The 15704-nt window shown below is 41.2% G+C and overlaps 1 protein-coding gene and 1 non-coding gene across 2 annotated transcripts in view; both read left to right on the forward strand.

Annotated features, from left to right (window-relative positions):
- Window positions 1–2541: 2541 nt before the first annotated feature.
- Window positions 2542–15704, forward strand: part of stxbp4 (syntaxin binding protein 4) — an 80586-nt gene continuing 67423 nt past the window's right edge. The window contains exons 1-6 of the mRNA XM_071531575.1: window positions 2542–2670; window positions 4496–4551; window positions 10591–10664; window positions 10989–11084; window positions 11220–11289; window positions 12379–12453. Coding sequence (XP_071387676.1) covers window positions 2542–2670; window positions 4496–4551; window positions 10591–10664; window positions 10989–11084; window positions 11220–11289; window positions 12379–12453 — 500 coding nt within the window. The remainder of the gene's footprint in view (window positions 2671–4495; window positions 4552–10590; window positions 10665–10988; window positions 11085–11219; window positions 11290–12378; window positions 12454–15704) is intronic.
- On the forward strand, window positions 15538–15610 carry trnar-acg (transfer RNA arginine (anticodon ACG)). Its single transcript has one exon. It is a non-coding gene; the product is annotated as a tRNA-Arg (tRNA).

A 15704-nucleotide genomic window follows, 5' to 3' on the forward strand; every position in this document is an offset into this window, starting at 1 on the left:
GTGCATGTGCTTAAGTGTATGTATGTGTGTGTGTGTGTGTGTGTGTGTGTGTGTGTGTGTGTGTGTGTGCGTGCTGACGGACGGGTATCAGCATGGATTAGTGAGTAAAGGTAAGCGCGTGTCTCTCCCTGTCTAGGCGGATTTCCATCCCTCTCCTCTCCTCCTCTCCTCTCCTCTCCTCTGCTCTCCTCTTCTCTTCTCTCTGCGGTCACACACACACACACACACACACACCGACCTCGACTGAACCACCACCGCCGCCGCCGCCGCCACCGCCGCCGCCGTCTCCTCTCATCCCGTCTCCTCCGAACAGCCCACTCCTGTCTCATGGCGGCATAATACTTGTGTGTGTGTGTGTGTGTGTGAGCGTGTGTGTGTGTGTGTGTGTGTGTGTGAGTGAGTGTGTGTGGCTTCTCGTCTCGGACCGCCGTGCGATGCCATTACTCCCTCAGGAGGCTGAGCGATTCGATGGGCTGTCTCTCCTCTACTGGTGAGTCCTTTCCTTGCTTCCTTTCCTCGCTCCCTCACATGTCTTCTTTGTATTTAAAAGAGGAAAACTTCCCCTTTCCATGTGGTGGTTTACAGCTTTAAATTTTTTTTGTTTTTCTGCCTTGTTGTTTTGCCGCGGCGGCTCATGTGGGTCACAGACTTCAGGAGAGGTGAATTAGGTTACAGCCTGTTTACCGGCTCCGGAGGTTAAGTCAATGTGTGTGTGTGTGTGTGTGTGTGTGCAGCGCTGGATGTCACACACACACACACACACACACCTATATCAAAGGATAACACACTGCTTTTTTTAACCCTTCACATTCTTCCTGCACACAGTCAGCACAGTTGCAGATATCAGTGTTGTTTTCCTTTTAGTCCGGTATGAAAAACAGAGAATCCATCACAGTGAAACATGAAGCCAAACTTTCTGGTTTTCTTCATTGAGTTGCTGAGTCGGGTGTTTTCATCTCAGCGCTGCATTACGCTCAGCCTCCCGTCAGTCAGCAGGAAGAAATGATAAGAAGTCTCCTCCAGGAAAATAATCCCTCCAAAAACAAACTTTACTGTCACATCCATGGGGCTTTTTATTTAGGGCTTCTTTGATCATTTCAAGCTTGGTTTGACACCGTAAAGTTTGGATTTTAAAAACTGCGTAAAATGAGTAAATGTTAAAAAACAAAAAAAATGACTGGGGGAATGTAAACTAGACATAAACAGAAGTAAATCTAAAAGTCTAAATGACACTGGTGCTCTCCTTTAATAAGACCACAACAGTCAGAGAATCAGACCGACACACTGACTGTTGATCTTTTCTCATCTAATCTCATCTTATCTAATAAAGCATTCCTCAGTCTCTTCTGTCTGTTCTGCAAACCAAAGCTTTTATTATCCAACATACAGTGGCTGCTGCTCACCATATGGCACACTGCCATGATAATCTGTCAGCATATGGATCCATCTGTGTTGGGATCTGTATGTAATCTGTATGGATCCATCTGCTGCGGTTTAAAGCAGCGGTTCTCTTTTGTTTTTTTTTAAAGATTGTTTCATGCCGTTCTTATTTGTTTATGTCTCATGATCCCCAAAAAGTTGTTATAGTTGTAAATATGCAGAATACAAAATTATGATTTTTAGAAGCTGCAGTTGTTCATTTTTTTTTTTTTTTCAAGAAAAATGAGAGTTTACAAGCATGATCTGAAATTTGTATCTCAGAAATATCTATATCGCTGTTGTTGTGTAAACCTCGTGAAAAACTCCAGTTTGGGTGATTTTCATGTTCAACTGAAGGATTACATTCTCCTCTATGGCACTCTATAGAGGCATGACATGACACTTGGACTTATGAAACGTTTTCAAAACCCCAGTGGATAAACTCAAAATACATGACAGCTAAGCCAAAAAACAAGGCTGATTTTCTTAGAAGTTTCTATTTTACAGATACAAGGTTTCCACTCGACATCTTTTGCCCCTCGAGCCTCTGAAATACTCAAATAGTCAAATTTGTCAACTCTTTTCCAAGGAAAGTAGAAGTCGCTAGAAGTCACCAGCTAATTTGCATATCAGTATATTATCTGTCAGTGGAGGGCGGGGCTACAGTGTGTGTGGGATCATCAGACCTCTTTGGATTAGACAAGCAAGTAGCACAAATCAGCATCAGTTGTGCAAATTTATCGCCAAACGCTCTGGATTCATCACTTTAAGACTTTCCCCCATCGTCAGAAAGTCACTACGTTTGTCACTAGTCGCTTTTGAGGAATAAAGTCAGCAGGAGGTCTGAGAAGTCTTTAAATTTAGTGATAAAGTCGCCAAATTAGCAGCAGTGTGAGAACCTGGCACATTAAAGAGGTGCTATTATAGGAATTCAACTTTTCCTCCATTTATATACCTAAATGATCACAGATGTTTAATGAAAACACTGTTAAAATTTGACTTTGACTGCTTAAAGTTATGTCATTTTCAAAAATCCCTCCTTTATTTCCCGGCAGTTTCAAAACTAACGCCGGTGAATGCGTCACAGCTGGACTCGGTCCTGATTGGCTCCCTCACTAAAGAATGACTGAAATCCGTCCAATCAGGGTCCAGTTGGCAGCGTGTGAACCTGGAAAGCCTCCTCAGCCACTCAGCAGGTTTAGCTCATTTGAATTAGAGGAGCCGCCGCTGCTGTCGGCCAATCAGAGTCCGGTATTGTGACGACGTCACATTCATTCAGTAAAAACCATTTCAACAAAACTACATTACACATTACGCTACATTAAACTTATTATTATCATTTTTGGGGGCTTTTTTGTCTTTATTATGACAGTTTGATAGTTTTAAACTTATTATTATTAAACTGCATTACACTCCATTTATTTGCACAACATGATGAAGAACCTTACTCCTCTTCCTCCTGGTCTTATCCACAGTAGACAGTGGTGGAAAGTAACTAAGTACATTTACTCAAGTACTGTACTTAAGTATTTTGGTGTAATTGTACTTTACTTGAGTATTTCCATTTTCTGCTATTTTATACTTCTACTCCACTACAATTCAGAGGCAAATATTATACTTTTTACTCCACTACATTTATTTGACAACTTAAGTTACTAGTTACTTTGCATATTCAGATTAATAATACAAAATATAATCAACAAATAAATTATGATGCATTATTATAGATTAAGATAAAACTTTATTGATCCCCAGGGGGAAATTTACAAACTACACAGCAGTAAATAAAGACATTAAAATCAGCTTCACCTTTACCAGCTGCAACATTAAAGTGATAATAATTATAATCCAATAATATAATATACATTATTCTGAAATGGGCCATTCTGCATAATGAGTACTTTTACTTTTGATACTTTTAAGTATATTTTGATGCTAATACTTTTGTACTTTTAATTAAGTAAAAATTAGAACACAGGACTTTTACTTGTAACAGAGTATTTCTACACTCTGGTATTGCTACTTTTACTTAAGTACAAGATCTGAGTACTTCTTCCACCGCTGACAGTGGATTTGAAAACAACATGAGACCTTTAACAGTAACATTCCTGCTGCAGTGTTGCTGTTGTCCCTCTGGCAGCCGGCCCGTGTGACATTGTGTGTGTGCGGGGCAGGTAATGCAGATTATCAGGTATTAAGTGATCAGTTTAATTGCTGCCTTGTGTCCCGGCAGCTGGCCTCGCTTCAGCTATTGTCATCTGTTTGTCGCCGCTGCCGTGAGGAATACTGCCGCACAGAGAGTGAAGTTTACCTGCTTAGGAAGAACAGAGCCAACTAAACTGTACAAAACATTAGGGGACACTTAACTGTTTTCATGAGGAACACTGAAGAGTCCAGGTATCCAGGTATTGCATCCAGGTAAAAGCCTTTAATCCTTATTAATTTGTCTTATTAAATCTGTACCGATTACAGATGAAGAGCTGTAGATGAAGTGAAGCAGACGAGTTAGAGAAAGATTTTTAAACTTTGACTTTTATTTTTTTAATTTACTGTATATATCAACACTTAAAGCTGCACTAGGCAAGATTTTTACCTAAAAAAATGCTCACATCTCATCAGCCTAAACCGATGATTCTCGACTTTTTTCATACCAAGGACCGCAAATTCAGTCCACATTAGGGCCACAGACCTCCATTTGATGAGATTTTGTCTCTCGGACCCAAATCTGAGAATATTTTTATTGTCAGATATGATTTTGTCCAGACTCCCATGACTATCTGTATTGCAGGTAGAGAGATAACAGAGAAACTATGATCAGAACAGTCATTCTTCTAAATTCTATAACTGTGTTAACTTCTTGTAAATTAAATAATGGTGAAGTTTAACAATTCATCCATTTTCTGGGGACCCCTGGAACCTCTTCAAGGACCCCTGGTGGTCCCTGGACCCCACGTTGAGAACCACTGCTCTAAACCACAAATTTGGGCTCCTACAGAGAACAGCGTCCTGTCTCACCGACTTAACGCACCGTAGATTCACTCTGTTGATGCTCTGTGTTCACACCAAGCGTGTTCAGGTCGGTTTCTCTGAACTCTGCAGTGTTTCCTCCTTTAGTTGGTTTGGCTTGTCCAGGTGAGAACGATGACCTTTGAACTCTGGGTGGCGCCAAATAACGGCACAGAGACGCCTGAAAATGCGACTCTCCGAGAAAAGTTTTAATCACAAATGCACTGCAAAAGCTTTCTGTCTCCAGACTCATCAATCTTATTTTAGGATTTTTTTTGTGAAATCATCTCACTGCACTGGCAGATAATTTTACCGCTTTCAACAAATTAAAATTTTTTTCAGGAGAATGTAACTTGTTTCAGGACATTTACTTGGTAAAAGTGAAATTGTCTTGGAGAAAGTTTCTTGTTTCCAGATTTTCTTCATTGTTTTATGATGATTTCTTGAAAGAAGAAGATTAAAAATATCATGAAATAAGCTGAAAGGTCTGGAGACAAGAGAACATCACTGGACAGCTTGTCAGGTTTTGCAGTATGGAAACTAAACTAAACTAAACTAAACTAAGCTAAAGTGTGACAAGCTGAACATATCTGAATCTTGTTTTAAAGTGATGTTTTGCTTTGAGGAGAAGATTGAATGCTATTGTGCTTGATGTTGCTTTCAGAAATGGGGAGAATGATCAAATCCTGGTTTGGCGAACATTTCATACTCACAGTTTTTCAAAAGAGGGACACCAAGACAATTCAAAAGCAAAACTTGTAAATTAAACTTTATTCACTGAGGCAAACCAGCCCATACAGCTCTGCAGCAGGTCGCTCGGCCGCCTCAGTAAATCTGGTTTTAAAGTCTTTTTGTGGTAAATCAAATTGGCTCGGTATTCTTCTTTTGAAATTCAGTTCTAACCCTGACAGCTGGAGACCTTGAACATTCATCTACTTCATATTAAACATTTTAATTTCAACCTGTTCGTTGTTCACAATCCCTCTCTTACGAGTCGCTAGAAATCGAAAAGCAGTCTTCAGAATGAAACGGGAGAATTTGAGGATATACAGGGAACAAAGCTCTGCAGAAATATGACAAGGAGCAACAAAGAAAAGATGATGGAGACAGGAGGAGAAATAATGCAGATGGGGAGAAGTGACAGGAAAACAGATCTGGAAGCTGCTGATTCTCGGATGCCGTCTCCCTTGAATGCACATTTGCTTCCACTGCCTTTCTCCATTGCTTTACAGTGGTAGCTATTGAAAAAGGGAGTGTATCTATGTTCCCAGGGTCCTATGTTCCCAGGGTCCTAGGTTCCCATGGTCCTATGTTCCCAGGGTCCTATGTTCCCAGGGTCCTAAGTTCCCATGGTCCTATGTTCCCAGGGTCCTATGTTCCCCAGTTCAATATTCTGTTAACACACATTAACCCTCCTATTGTGTTCGGGTCAAATTTGAACCGTTTCAAGTTAAAATATTTCATAAATATTATCCAGTTTTTTTTATTGGAACAAGGCTTCAAAACAGCTATATAAACACAACAAAACCAATGGTTATCATTTTATTTGATTTTGAAGGTCTCTAACCCTAACCCTAGAACTGGGGAACATAGGACCCTGGGAACATAGGAATGACTCTGAAAAATTCCCCCTTCATGCATCTATCCTGTGTTAGTTCTGCAGATCTAATTCTTTCTTGAAAGTTTTACAGTAACGCAAAACTTACGTCTCAACCAACTAGTTCCCAGACTGGGCCTTGTAACTTCCAATGGTTGTAAAGAGAACAAACCTTGATTTTTCCAAACATTTCCTCTTGCGGATGGAACAAAAGTGCAGCAATAGTTCAGCCAGTGTGAAGGAAACAGTGTTACATCTGTCTGTTTAGGTTAACCTCCTTAAAGCAGAGACACAAATGATGAGACTTTCACTGTTGGACACCCACATCATTTGGTCTGGATTTTATGACATTTTTGCCAAGTTCGGCTCATTCTGACAGGTGTGAACACGCCATGCGGACTCGGGTGCCGACCAAAAACATGAAAAAAGGTTCACCAAAATTCAACAGTCTCAGTCCTTTTCCATTTAGACCGTGGTGCGGATTATTTAGGGTTTGTCCAACCCAGAGAGAGGAAATGATGATGTGTGTGCAGTGATTTGTTGGTTCACAGCGGGTTGTTTGGTTTGTTTTAACCGAATTACAGCAAAGTTTACAGTCCTGGCTTGGTCAGTATTGTAATCATCAAGCCAGCAGCGACTCTGGAGTCTTTTCTCTTTTTTCTCCACAGTCTGTAAAGAGCCGCTATGTTTCTTAAGTGCCACCTTGGCCGATATTTTACAGAAACGGATGGATACACACTCAACTAATGCCTGTATACTGTTGACACGGGAGTGCTTCTGTCTTGTCGATATTTTTGTATTGACAAAAGCATTCTACAGTATATCAGATCAATCAGATGTACCTAAAGCATGTGAGAGAAGCAACAAATTGTAAATCACCATCATGTTTTCACAAGATACTGTGTATCTGTATTACGCGGCTTTGTTGAATACTCAGTCCTGAGATCTGTTATTTCTGAATAAAAGGCCGCTGTTTCACATCCAATCACATCACTCTGCAGCCAAGGAGTCCGCTCCATTTTGTTGATTTCTTTGTTGATCTAGAGCAGTGGTTCTCAAAGTGGGGTCCAGGGACCCCCAGGGGTCCTTGAGGGGGTTCCAGGGGGTCCCCAGCAAAAAGGGGAATAATTTATTTTCACTATAATTCCATCCATAAGTAACACAATGACAGAATGTATGACTATTTTGGTCATGGGTTTCATATACTTTCTGTAATAAAACATCTGAAAGCAAGAATCTTATCAAATGGGGGTCCGTGGTCTAATTTGTGTCAGTTTAGGGGTCCTTGACGTGAAAAAGTTTGAGAACCACTGATCTAGAGAACTAGTGCTGCCTTGTACCAAAAAGACATTACAGCTTGTTTACTGCAGTCAGTCCTGCTGGACTAGACTTTTTGGCAGAAGCTTGCAAATTACTTTGTTACAAGCTGAAGTAATTTATTGATGATGTTAGTGCAACATAATCAGCTTCAGGACGATCAGAGTGACCTCCGCCTGCTGTCAGGGTCCTGATTCATCCTGTCGGGGCTTATTCTCTCTACATTATCCCTCACTTAATATACACTATAATGTGTGTAGTGTGTGAACTTGACAGAGTTTCACGATACCAGCCCTGAAGGTCCTTCTCTGTAGAACAAGCAAATAGTAAACATGTTGTCCCCCACCAGTGATGTAGTTCCACCCTTGGGTCAGTCAGTGATTGCTGAGTGAACTTGAAATATGAGTGAAATTGTGTAAGCATTTTGGTATGGGACAATGAAAGGACAGATTGACCATATATTTCTGTTGCCTACTCTCCTCAGAATTAGGCTTACAAGTTATATCTTGAAATGTAGTAACTGTAATTGTCCTGTTTTTACTCAATACAGTACAAAATATAAGAACTACAATACGCAATAAATACACTCCGTACATTACACAATGTACACTATAATACAATTTATAATACAATATACAATATAACATACAACACCAGGAGTGTGAGTGTTATGAATAATATAAATGCTAAATGATAAGTGACATATGGTATTGCACAGTAGGTAAGTGGTAATATGATATAAGTAGTCAACACTGAGGCACAGTGGTAGTGCAGTGATGATGCAATAACAGTCCAACAGTCCAACAACTGTACAATAACTACAGTGTCTTGTGGTTAGAGGTTTGCCCAAAAATTCTCCATTGACTCTCACTTCAACACATCAACCCAGTCTGATGTCTCCAAGTGTGTAGCGTGTGTAGACTGTTATGTTACCTATGATAACTTTAACTGTATTGCTTTACCACTGAGTCCCCATCCATTGTCCCCCACATTGTATGATAACTTTAACTGTATTGCTTTACCACTGAGTCCCCATCCATTGTCCCCCACATTGTATGATAACTTTAACTGTATGACCTGCTTTACCACTGAGTCCCCATCCATTGTCCCCCACATTGTATGATAACTTTAACTGTATGACCTGCTTTACCACTGAGTCCCCATTCATTGTCCCCCACATTGTATGATAACTTTAACTGTATGACCTGCTTTACCACTGAGTCCCCATTCATTGTCCCCCACATTGTATGATAACTTTAACTGTATGACCTGCTTTACCACTGAGTCCCCATTCATTGTCAATGCCGCCCCCTAGCGGCACAAAGTCAACGTTACATTGTGACTAACAAACGAACGAACGAACTAACGGACTGAGACCGATCCATAGTCCCCCCCTTTGGTGGGGGACAAAAATAATGATCAGAGTCCCAGGTGGGTCATGTCAAGAGCAGGTCCTGAATCCCGATGCACCTCTCAGGTCTATTTAACTGGACTGCCTGGCCTACTTACTTTAGCACTGAACTTTTGCTCTCTGCCTCTTCCTGACAGCCAGAGGATTAAATCCATCCAGATCAGAGTTGGACATGACCAGGGCTGACACAAGACATTTGCCAATAATGGGGAAATAAACAGCTCAGTGCGTAGGGCATGGCACTAACAGGGTCAGGGTGAGGGGTTTCATTAAAACTAGAGCCACCCATGATGAAATTGCATGCACTCATTGGATAAAAGCGTCCACCAAACAACGTACATTATGGTATTCACCTGAATAGTTCTGAAGCTGGAAAAGTCTTTTGCGGTTAGATATTTTACGAGGAAGTCCCACTGAGAACCAATTTCTCTTTTATACCTATCATAAAAAACGCTTCGATAATTTTATTCTCACTTGCCCTAAACATTTGCAATATCAATTTTCCTGGGCCGATATGAGAAGAGTATTAATGTTATTACTGTATATAGTATGCATTCCCCAAGCATTCCCCTAGTATTATATAATGTGTCATGGCTGTATTGCAAAGAAAGAAAGATTAGCATTCACAAGACCATTCTATTAATTAAAGGAGCTACATGAAGCATTTTAACATCAATAAATCTTTACCACATTAATTTTGAGACTTTAGTATAATACCGTAAACAAACCAGAGCATCAGTGGTCAGCCTGTCAGCCTCTATCAGCCTCTATCAGCCTCTACTCTGCATCCTCCATTGTTTCTCCACCTGGTGGATCTGGAGGGAAATCTGCTGGATCGCTTTACGGCACAAAACAGGAAGAGGTTCTGTTCTTCCAGAGCAAATGGAGCTAAAGCAGGAAGCAACGGGGCTTATGGGAAATGTAGTCTTCATGTGGAGAAACACTACAACTAACAATACTACTGGTGTGAGAGAGGCGACAAATTGTCTCAACTGTGGTCTCATTTGTTTACGGTATTATACCAAGATATCAATTTGACAATGATATGTTGATGATTACAAATGCTACACATAGCAGCACCTTTAAAAATCTGTGAAGAGATGAGACAAAGTGTGTTTGACCTGATGCTGAAATCCTGTCTGCAGGAGTAGCTGCTGTCTCTTGACACACACACACACACACACACACACACACACACACTCTCATACACACACACACACGTAAGCAAATAACCGCTGCTCACTCCGGACCGTACAGCATCCAGGCTCCGGTCTAGCAGTCAGTTCATCCACAGGACAGAAAAGGACAGAGAAGAGAATGATCTTGACCGTCTGGGGAATCTCTTAACCTTTAACCTCACTCCATCCTGCCAGGCAAGAATTTCCCAACACACACAGGGATTGTATGGACACAAGGATTGTTGAAGATATTGTTGAAATTGTTTTGTAGTGTTTCTTTGATTTTTCTAAACCTCTGTTTGGGTCTGCTGGAGGTTGGTAACATCCAGGTCACACTACGGTTCAACTGCCGTGTGATTTAAGAGGCTACAAATTGTATTGGTTTGGATGTAGCGGGGAGGGGGTGAGGGGGTGGGGTGGGGGGGTGGTGATGCCCGCCGGTGGAAACGAACACAAGCAGAAAATGCCCAAATCCTGTGATGATTTGATTATTTTTTGCAGCTGAGCTCGGGGGAAGAGGCAGCAGGACACGACTGGGCCTCTGTTCTCTGCTCTCTCCAGGGGGGCAACAGGGGCTTTACTGCCTTCGGATGAAACGGAGGGATGAGGCGGAGGGGCAGGATGCTGATGTGTGTTTGAATCTGTCGTTTGCTTGTTCCCAGGACGATCATGGGGCCGCACGGCATCAACCGAGCCGTACAGAGACTGGAGTTCAGCGACTGCAAGAAGGGACTCGGTGAGCGTAATCTCCCTGACTTTTTCACCTCTTGTCTCTGAGCTTACAGTATGCGACGGCTCAGTGTCTCTCTCAAAATATTGCTTTACTGTGTATGAAATAGCAGGCAAATACATCAACATGACTGTCAGTAGCCAACCTGTACACATAGATATCAAAAGCATCAACAGATCATTCATTTATTTTCTGAAATCAGACTTTTTTTTTTTCAGCTTCTACATTGATTTCTCCAATAACCTGAGCTCTTCTTCTTCTCCCAGTACACTCTGTGCAGTCTGTGCTTGCTGACGATGGATTTAACCTTTCAATCTTTTCCACTCGTAGGTGTGAAAATAATCGGAGGCTACCGGGAGTTCACAGGGGAAGAGTTTGGCATCTACATCAAGCGGGTGGTAGCCGGTGGATTGGCTGCGCTGGACGGTAGGTGCCTCCTGTTTTGTCTGTTTTTGATTATTTGTCTGATAAAACTGAACAGGGAAAGATACAGACAGTACAAATATCCTCCATCACCTGTCAGTCTGTCTCTGTCTGACTCTCTCTCTCTCTCTGTTCCAGGCCGGCTTAAGTCAGGTGACCTGATTTTGGATGTCAATAATATCAGCCTGATAGGAGTGACCAATGAAAGGTTAGTTAGTCAAAGCTGGTGAGGCAGTGGTAATATTTACCCAGCTGACTTCTGTAAATGAGGAAAAATTAAAAACATTTGCTTTTGTCCTTGTCTCCTAAGTTACCTTTTAGTGAGAAAACCAGACATAAGATGACCAGTTACACTCTTTTGTCTCCAAGATACAGTGATTTTGCTGTTGTTGTTTTAAGCAGTTTCATTTTGTTTCACCTTATGTTTTTATTATGCATGTATTATATACACAGTCAGGAGTGGAAAGAATACAAAAACATCCTACTCAAGTAGAAGGACTGTTAGCCTACTTTGCTTTAAATTTAACTACAGTATAAGCTAAGTAAAATTACTGGTGTAAAAATCTACTTTGGTAAAAGCAAAATGTTGTTAATTTAACACATAATATACTAACTAAATAATAATAATAATAACTAAAAATACTAATAAAAGTTCCTGGGTTACTTAAAAAAAAAATTATCAAATGTTTTACATAATCTTTGGCAGACAATGCTAAGAGTTCAGTATGTGATATACATGTTGCTATAGAATATGTTGAGCTTTTAAAAGTAAGAGTGTGAGATTCACATCCTTATTCAATCTGTGATGAAAAAAAATCTGAAAATACCCATCTCCATTACTCAAAAACGTTATTATACTGATATAGCTTCTGCTAATAGCTATCCAACTAGCTAGCAAGGCTAGCAAACTAGTTAGACAACAACCAGACAAACACAAACTACTCTAGATGGATGGATGTTAACTAAGCAACTATTATAAAAAAGATAAATAAATTTGAACATTTATTGTTACAGTTAGTTAACTTTTCTCCAGATGCTAGTGCAGGGTTTATGCAATGACCGTTTTCTGATGCAATGGGTACAACATTTGTAATGTAGCAAAGTACAATGCTTAAGTTAAAGCATACTCAAGTAAAAGTGTAATTACTGACTTTAAAGTACTAAAAAAAAGTACAAGTACATAAAAAAAGCTACTCAGTTACAACCAGAGTAATGTATGTATGATGAATGGTGTCGCAGGCGGTCTCAGGCACCCAGCTGATGGAGGTGATTTCTTTTCTCTCCTGTTTCCTGATAGGGCGGTGGAGATCCTGAGGACAGCCTCGTTCTCCAATCACATGTCTCTGCTGGTCGCCAGGGACGATGATTCCAGGTAATGAATTGCATAACTTTTACTTTGATTTTAATTAACTCTTCTCCCTACCTATAAGTCCTACTTGTCTTTATGCATTTCCATTTCACATTTTGTTTTAGATCTTTGTTTTTTTTTTGCAAGTTAGCATATGTAAAATGCACAATTTGTGTGTACAAAACTATTGTTGCTGTGTGTTTTTGGTGGCAATTTGACTGGGTGCTTTTTAGAGTAAGCCAGTCAAAACAAAAAATCCTCCTTTCCATGTTCTGTGTTGTGGCGATGACCTGTCCTCACTGTTCCTGGTGATTTGTTTCTGTCACTATGCTCATTGTTGTCACTCCTGAACGGGGATGATCTGTGCACAGCAGGAGTGCTGATGAGCCCCATGATTTGATTTCGATGAATCTAAAAATAGTCTTAATACAGTAAGCACATTAAGGTGTTTGGGTTCACCTGCAGGGAGAGCTCTTGGTGGCGTGCTGTGTGCTCCGGTCGTACTCAGCTGGTAGTAAAACCTCTGGCAATGCCAAAGAGGTGCCTTCGCACGGCATACCAGATCCCTTCAGCATTAGAAGATTGTAGCTTAAGTTCTACAAACATTTCTTGGAAGCAGAGCTGCTCTGGAGGCAGAAATAATCTCATTGGTTGAGTTAAACCTCAGTGGGCGGAGCCAAAGAACCACATTTTTTCAGAGAGCAAGTTTGCTAACTGGCAAACGTGAATGGCAAGGAACTCTATGAACAAAAAATATGAATGGCAATGACTTCTTTCTTTGATTCATTCATGACCATGACATCATGTTGAAGCTCAGCAGCTAGCTAACTAGCTTACCTATATGGCTATAGGCTAGTATGGCTATATTGAAGGTCAGCTAGCTAACTAGCTAACCTAGATAACTTAGTATGGCTAGATTGCATTTGTTACCTCCGCCAAGGAGGTTATGTTTTCAGTGCCTTTTGTTTGTTTGTTAGTCTGTTTGTTAGTCTGTTTGTTTGCCTGTTAACAGGATTATGGAAAAACTACTGGCCCGATTTTCATGAAACTGTAGCATGGGCCAAGGAAGAACCCATTAAATTTTGGAGCGGATCCGGATCTGACTCACAAACAAGCAATAATAGCACGAACCTTGGCGGAGGTCTGCCCTCTCCAAGTGCCCTTCTAGTTTCAGTTAGTAGCAGAGCGCTAGGCTTCATAACATTAGCTTCCTCCTCTCTTACCTCTTGCCTTCTTCAATTGGCTTCAGTGGAACATTACTGTGGTTCCGTCCATTGAGGTTTAACCGAACCTTCCAGAGCAGCTGTGCCTCTGAGAAATATCTGCTCATCATTACAAAACCAATGGCAGTTATTGTCGAAGGTTAGCAACATCTTAAGGTGCAAGTAGAGTTGCCCCCAAAAATGTCTCAGAGAGGAAGAACCCTCTAAAAGCTAGGGGTTCTTCTACCAATAAATGGGAGCCATTAAGCTCCAGGGCTCCTCGCTTGAAAAAATACCTCTAAAGGGTTTCTTGGAGAACCCCCATATACTCTATGTTAGTTTGTGGAAGTACAGTCAAGGTTCATGAACTTTTATAAAGGAGTACTTCAAGGAACTATCTGGGGTTCCCTATGGTTACAGTCTGAAGAGGGTTCCTCAAAACCCTGTCACTTTTTAGAGTGAAGGAGAAAAACGGCTCTTACTACCTCAAGCTTTGACGACCCATTAAAAGGAAGAATGGCAGTATTTGCAGTGCCATTTGATACAGATGACCAGCGTCCTCCACTCCTACATGTACATGCTGAGGTGAAGCCGCTCTGTCTCGGCTGAGTCTGAAGCCTCGTCACTGACAGACGATGTCGTGTGGAGCACCAGCAGGAGGTAAACCGACCTGGCACTCTGCTGTCCCCGCTGCTTTTCAATGTCAGGCTGCCACGTCAAGCCAAACGTACCCTGACACAATAGGGACACTCTGCTGTCTGTCCACAGGGTTTCTGTTCTGAAAAAAGAGCTCCGGCTGATCAGAGTTACGAAACAACTGCACCCAGAGATCAGCAAAAACAACAGTGCACACCGTTTTTGAGGTGACATGTTTTTTGCAGGACAACAGACGACTGCACTGCCGTACAGAGGCAAACAGAAATATCTACTTTCTGTGGGATTTAAAGATCAGAGGTCATGACTTGGGTTTAGATTTCATCTTAGTTTTCAACCGATTTAGGTTTTTGAAGGCCGATTCTGATTGAAGCTGCCAATAACGTTTTTTATGTGCCGACCATTTTTACCATTTTCATGCCAAAAAATTACAAGTTTACAGTGTTTCCCTCCAGAATTTTCTTCTTGTCAGCATGGAAAAGCCTCTGAAACAGCATTTGGCATGGGACACTAAAACTCTCCACTGAAACCCAGGTTAAAGCAGGGTGACTCACCCCACTTATTTAATGGTAGAGGAAACTCTTGGATATATTGCTGCCTTTAAATAAAGAATGAATTTACTTAGAATAAATCATGGAGGCCTTTATGTACGTCAACAAGAAAGACTAGCTTTAGTTGGGGAGAGAGCCAGTGGAGAAACCTCCATTATATCAGAGCTGGATGAGATGACAGGCTGATATTTTTGGCAAACTGGTATATTGGTCTAACCGTATTTGACATCAGCAAAAACTACAACCGTAGATATCATTAGATAATATACAGACTGCTTCTCTACCAGCAATACTCTTGTCAGGAAGGAGATAAACTCTGAAGTCATTTTTCTCAGCTTCTCTTCTCATGTAATTACTGCTCTTTATCGTTGCAGGGGAGCGTAGGTGGCAGAGCGGTCGAGGTTCGGTGATCGGCCCGGAAAGCTATTATAGCTATATATTATTACATTCTCTCTCATCTGTTTCTCGTCTTACTTTGCTGAAGGGAGGTTGTCTCTCTTTGTGCAGTCAGTTGAAATATTCTATCCATCATAACATAACCTTGCAATCTTTTATTCCCATGGGGCATGAATGTTTCAGATAATTATATTAACCTTCCTTGGCTAAAATGAAAGGAGTATCATTTCATCACTGTATAGAGTGTACGTTCCCAAAGGATATTACACATAATATATGGTGGATTTATTATGCAGTGGATCTGTGGGCCAGTGGCGCAATGGATAACGCGTCTGACTACGGATCAGAAGATTCTAGGTTCGACTCCTGGCTGGCTCGTGGTTTTTGGGTGGCAGGATGGCCTGGTGATCAGTGAGGTCTGAGGTTCAGTCTCCCATGATCCCTCCCTGTATTATGTCCCGCCCCAACATCC

The sequence above is a fragment of the Centroberyx affinis genome, unplaced genomic scaffold (assembly GCF_046629955.1).
Source record: "Centroberyx affinis isolate AG114_WGS23_722 - 3 ecotype Tasmania unplaced genomic scaffold, CSIRO-AGI_Caff_v1 ptg000143l_1, whole genome shotgun sequence".
NCBI classification, from domain to species: Eukaryota; Metazoa; Chordata; class Actinopteri; order Beryciformes; family Berycidae; genus Centroberyx; species Centroberyx affinis.